This window comes from Brassica napus, unplaced genomic scaffold (assembly GCF_020379485.1).
Source record: "Brassica napus cultivar Da-Ae unplaced genomic scaffold, Da-Ae ScsIHWf_2276;HRSCAF=2934, whole genome shotgun sequence".
NCBI classification, from domain to species: domain Eukaryota; kingdom Viridiplantae; phylum Streptophyta; class Magnoliopsida; order Brassicales; family Brassicaceae; genus Brassica; species Brassica napus.
In genome coordinates, this window is record NW_026015668.1 from 349281 (window position 1) to 355767 (window position 6487).

At 35.0% G+C, this 6487-nt stretch overlaps 1 protein-coding gene across 1 annotated transcript; it reads right to left on the reverse strand.

Moving 5' to 3' along the window:
• Nucleotides 1-2375: 2375 nt before the first annotated feature.
• On the reverse strand, nt 2376-6219 carry LOC125600466 (phospholipase A1-IIgamma-like). The gene is made up of 4 exons (XM_048773173.1): nt 5852-6219; nt 4573-4956; nt 4256-4485; nt 2376-2802 (listed from the first exon to the last, which is right to left on the reverse strand). The coding sequence occupies exons 1-4, from the start codon at nt 6143-6145 to the stop codon at nt 2406-2408; spliced, it is 1305 nt and encodes a 434-aa protein (XP_048629130.1). The 5' UTR covers nt 6146-6219; the 3' UTR covers nt 2376-2405.
• Nucleotides 6220-6487: the final 268 nt, after the last annotated feature.

Consider the following 6487-nt stretch of genomic DNA (forward strand, 5'->3'; position numbering starts at 1 on the left):
TTCGTCCTAAAAAGAGTGCGAGAGTGAAACTTCTGATAGGTTAGGAAGACTTTAACTATTAACCACATTTTAATCCATAATCCGTTTATGAAATATTATTAACCGGCCAACAACGTTATGAATCGTGTCTAGTATATTACATAACCACCTAAGATTGAAGGAATATCCATCTCCGTACATGATGTTTGTAGACAAAATCACTTTATTTTCTCATCTAATACTTTTGTAATGCTGGAAAAGTTTTCGTGAAACAAACATAAAGAACCAATCAAGTAAAGTAAATGATTGTTATTGACATACATAACGGTGTTTCAAAACATTTATAACCAAAAAAAGTTAAGAGTACAAACTGTGGAGTTTCACAACTCTCTCTAACTAAACACTTAGAAATACTACTAAAAAAGCATTATACTAGACATCAGATTATTTCTAGTTCGGTAGGATTGAAAACCATTGCTTAAAATCCATCTATGGTCTCACTCTCTTCTGAGCATGTCTCCTTCTCTATTATATGCACTGTTTTGACTATGCTGGTTCCTACTTTGTTCCACCCAAATGTCTGCAGAAGCATCCACATTTTGCACGGTTTTAGTATTCGTTCCAACTGTAGTAGATTGTTGTAGAGAAGGTATATTAGGATATGTCAAATCTTTAAGACATTGGCTCCTACAACGTTTGTTAAAAGACATAAACTTAAGTAAATGGATTAATATGACATGATGGTAACAAGTTGGTTATACGAAGTTTAACCTTAAAATTTAGAAATATCATTTGTAAATTCTGTTAACTAGACAAACTGACTAACATGTAAATAATTGCGATTATTATAGATTGGTGTGTAACCGGCTAAAATTTTATGTGTCCTTTTAAACATAATATTAGCTTCACCAAAATGAAATATAAATATTAGAAAATGTTATTATCAGGATAAAACATTCACAACTCAGCTAAGAATAATCTTAGCTATAAAAAAAATGATTAGACGGCTAACTAAACACATAACAAGAAAGTCATTCCCTAAAACAAAAGCAAATAAAATTGAAGCACAAGATGTCAAGAAACTCTTGTGGAATCTGCCCAAAATACTAACTTTTGCACTATTAATATGTTGATTTAGGTTGCAGGTTTACAGTTTAAACATAGCAAAGGGGTAAATATACAACTAAATTTCCCCAAAAAATGACGTATAAAGCTAAACTATTTTCCTAGAATTAAGTCAAGAGACAAAACCACAAAGAAGCCAAATCAGAAACAAGTAACTCACATCACAAAGAAACCCAAATCACAAAGATGCATTTAAAAAAAAAAATAAAGAGATAAAAGAAATCTAGATAACCTGGAAAGTCCCAAAGCTCATGCTTGTAGATATCAAGTAATACCTCACGAGTTCTTCATCAGTCGGATGAAATCGAAACCCAGGAGCAAGCCAAGTCGCCGTCAGAGTAGTTGCCGGCAAAGTCGCAGAAAGCAGTGAGGAATCAACGACCATAGATTCGTGATCCAATAAAGCAAAGTTTGTACTTATCTCTAGGGTATGGTGGAGGTTGCGAATTATTGTTCTCAATTTTCTCACGAACTCGCCGGCAGATTTTAGGGGTTTCTGTTTAAAAATGATTTTTTCGAGACAGAAAAATAGAGAGATAATCGTATGAAAAGAGATATGGTTTTAAAATTTGAAAAATATAGTTTGAAACCCAGCGGTTAATTGAAAACCAATATGACATTAAAGGATTTGGATGAAAATGTCAAAAAATTGGATCCTTGCGTATCTAGACATAAGATTTTGCCTACTCAAAACACATAATTCATAAAGGTTGGCGTATAGGAGTATCAGTATCATATGTGAATTTGCACAGTGTTCAAACAGTTGAAATTGCTATTGTCCTAATCAGAGGAAAATGAGTTGGTAAGAGTCCAAATTTTCCTTGATTATATGAAACGATTTGGTCAGAGTGATTGATTCAGAAATACCCATAATATTAAAATAAAAAGTTAAACAAAAATGATTTCAGACGTAACGGCAGTCAAGCTAGGTGTACACGTGTTTACTTATTTTATTTTTGCGTCGATGTTTGTATAGATCTTAACCTTTTTAAATGAAAATAGAGTTTAATAGGTGAAAAGTGACAACTCTCCACACATCAACACACTTAACAACGGAAGACCATCATTAACGCAAGGTTGTATACGCAAGGTTCTTAGTACAGGGTTCTTAGCAGATATAAGAACCCGACTCTTAATTTTTAACTGAAAAAGTTAAGAGTCGGCTCTTAAATCTCTTATTTAATAGCCGACTCTTAGCATTTTCAGTTAAAAATTAAGAGTCGGGTTCTTATATTCCGCTAAGAGCTCCGTCCTAAGAATCCCCGTTAATGATGCTCTAAGTATAACAATAACAATAAAAATCAGAAATCAAAATCTTCATTATCATCAATCTCATGGTCCATTAACTTCCAAGACCCATCTTTTTGTTGTACCATACCTTTGTTTTTGAGAATCCTCCAATGTCCTGGGACCATATACTCATCTTTTAACCCATCCACTGATTTGTTGACCAGTCCAATGTCTCTTTTTACATCGAGTCTGAATAAGTCAGCTTTGCTCGTCCCTTGGGTTCCCGCAAGGCCGTGCAAGTAAGCCTCTAGGCAGTGAAACGTCGCCAGGTCTCCTGGAGATTTCAGGTATGGTGACTTTCTTGTGTCTATTGGAAGCTCGTCTCCGACTTCAGCGTAACCTAAGGGTGGATAGATTGGAACTACGTCCGGTAGATTCCTTACCCGTAACACGCGGAGATCTTTCAATCTGTATTTATTGTATTATATAAGTCACGTTTCCTTTGAAAAAAAATTGACCATGGAAGATAAGTACATATGTTATTATTAGAACCAGTATAACGCTAATTCAGGGTACTAATTACATTATCGGGATGCTATTATTTTTTGGTGACTAGTACATATTATTAGCTCTGAGACGGATCCGGATATCCGGAAAATTTAGGGTATCAGGATCCAGATCCGGATCCGTCGGATCCGTGGATTTAATATCCGGATCCAGATTCGTGGTTTCCGGATATCCGAGTTTCGGATATCCGTCTCGATATTCTATCATCCGCGGATATCCGGATCCGGATCCGTCAAAATAATTAAAAATATTTTTTTAACAAAAAATACTAATTTTTTTAATATAATACATAAATTAAATATTTAAATATATTTATATATGTTTATAATATTATAAAAACTAAAATATAATATTATAAGATTAATTCATGTATAAATATTAATATATCAAATATAAATATTAATAAAATTTAAAAATTTAATGTTTTTTAAAAATACTCCGGATCCGGATATCCGGACCTAAAAATTAAGATAGCCGGATCCGTATTCGGTTTGCACGGATCCATGATTTTACTATCCGGATTCGGCTCCGGGCACCCTAGATATCCTATTTTCGGAGCAGATCCGGAGCGGATCTCGGATAATAAGTCCCAGACCTACATATTATAGTATTAGTAAATAAATTGTTTAATTTAGATTAAAGCTAGATATTATATATAACTTTCATGACGGTTGTTACTTTCAGAAATTAATATTTTACATAAAATTAATTAATGAAATTTTATACTCGTGTTTTGTTGGTCTTATTAGTTTATGTTTTTAGTGTTTTCTCAAATATCATTCCGATAAGGTTTGAATGTTGGGGATTGAATGTTTGAATGTAATCAAAACGCTTTGGTCTAGTGGTAAAGGGATTCCATCTGGAATTTCTGTCATGGGTTAGAGTAGTATTGATCATCTAGCCGTGCTTTAAATTGATTTAATATTCGTCTATACCAGATGCAAAGTTTCGTGAAACTAGTCTTGGACCTAGAAAATCTTTGAAATCCCCACAGTTATCAAAAAAAATTGTTTGCATGTAGACTACAAAACATTCCAAAGGTTTTTACCAAAAAAAAAAAACTTTCCAACAGAACTTCAAAACCCTAAATATTAAAATTATATATTTGGAAAGTCAACGAAAAAAAACTTTTTGAAAAACTAATTAGTGAGTTTGTATTTGTATGTTTTTCACATTTATCAGTTTCCACATTCATCTAGCCAAAAAAGTTCTTAAGGATTTATCTGAAATTTGGCTCATAACAAAAAAAAATGAAAATATTATTATATGTTTTATATTTGTAAAGAGGAGTACTATTTTTTTATTAGATGACAATATAAAACTGTTGTAAATGTAAATATTTAATAGGACGTACCCGGAGAAGAGTTTCTTAAAGTCAGAATCGCCCACACGAGGACTAGCAAAGACAAAGGCCGTAACGGGACAAGATTTGTCAGGACGGCTCTTTGGTCGGTTATAACCATTAGCCACAATATCGGCAGCGTTTAGCGTCGCGATGGCAGCTCCAAGGCTATGACCACAAATACTTATACTGATCTTTTCGTCTTTATACTTCTCCAACAATCTCCCAATCTCTCGCAATACCTTATGTCATTTCAAAAATTCATCAAGAGAATTTCTCAAAATACCCAAACGGTAAAATCGTCGTTTAACAAGTGATCAACACATTACCTGGTCACGAGCATTAGCCTTATTAAAAGGTGACCTTTCGTCCTTAGACATGTATATTGAGTACCAACCTCTATGAATCTGTACTTGATCATTTTTCTCACCGAATATCTTTTTGGCGTTCACGAAACCGAATTCGAAGTCGTTGACCCATTCAAGTGGTTGCACTGAGCCTCTCCAAGCGACAACTATATCTCTCCGACCAAGAGCCGCCGTGCCTTGGTCGTCTGTCACCGCCACGTAGCCTATCCAGTTCGATTCCTTTGTGCATCCTTCGCGTGACACTGGGAACAATAGGAATGACTCAGGCACGTGGATCTGTGATGTCGCGAATAGAAACTTAGTCACTTTGTACTTTGTATACGGATGCGCTTTCTCTAGACCAACCTGCACGTGTTTTAATAATCAAATTTCTTGCATAATAAGGATACATGTCCCTTTATTGTATATAATAAGTATTTTCTTCCTTCTAATAGTGTTATTGCGGAGGTAGAATCGTGAAAATGGGGAAAAACAACGAAAATGTTGAGTGAACTATGTATACACTACAACAAATAAGGCTGTGTTTAGGGATAAATTATGCCTTCTCACTCGAGGGACAAAACTGCATATCACATATAGTGTATTAGTATACATCGATTTTTTATTGACCGAAGAATGTGATCATGATTTTATTATTAAACAAGAACGGTCAGTTTTAAAGAACTTTAGAGCATTTAACTGAGGATAGTTTATGATTTTATTATTAAAATAAAATTAATAAAAATAAAGGAAAGTTTTTTTTTTTTTTTTTTTTTTTTTTTTTAACCTGGGAGTATCCCAGGCCCTTAGGCCCAGACTAATCCCCAAGGGGAGGTGCAGCCCACGGATAGACTCTCTCTCCGGGTATTCAAATGGGCCCGAAAGCATGGACCCATATCCGTGTGGGTGACAGGATGGGCAGTTCGCCACCGCCTGGCGTCGAACCTGTGAGCATGACAATTGGCCCCAGGGTCCTTCGCCAAGCGGGCTACCTCATCCCGTCAAAAATTCATGAGATGTTTTCAGGAATGAGACACTTATGAAAAAACCTGAAGATTCTTGAGAACACTTGGCATGGTATTAATGGTTATTTTGAGAGACTCTTTAGAACACTTAGCATTGTATTAATGGTCAATTTGATAGATTCTTTAGAATACTTAGCATTGTATTAGTGGTTCATAATATTTAGCGCTTACAAACTAGAACGTTTTTGACAATGCATACCAATTAGGACGTTTTGTATTTTTAACTTTGATGTTACCTTGGCGAAGAAATCTTTTCTGGAGTAAATGCTAGAGCCGGCGAATTCAGATTGGGTGTTTATGTTGAAAGTATCATAGCCAGCCTGGGCCATCTCGCAGTAATGTATTAGATATTGCCGAAGATCTTGATCCAACGGCTGTAACAACCCTTTCCAATGGTTTTGGCCACTCAGATCCCTCCATCTCTTTGCGATTCCTCTAGATGCAATTAATTTCTCATCCTCTTTGTTCTTCTTTTTCTTTGTTCTCGTGCAGCTGAAACACCTCGTTACTTTCTTGTCTGCTGCGTCCATAATATTTCAAATGTTTAATGTCTGTTTTCTTGTTTAGGCTCAAAGAAGCTCGTTGAATAAAAAAGATATTATGTTGAAAACTTTGAAGATAAAATATAGTCTGGTGGATTTAAGTATTAGCTCGCATAATTGAGGCGTGTTGCAGAGGAAGTATAGTTCTCGAGATTATATAAAAGCATAATATTTTATTTGATACAATAGTTTCTTAATTTACGTTCACGGAAAGCAATAGGTGACCTTATCTACATAGCCCTGTGACAGATCTGGATATCCGGGAAATTTAGGGTATGCGGATTCGGATTCGTGGTTTCCGGATATCCGTCTCGATATTCTATTATCCAC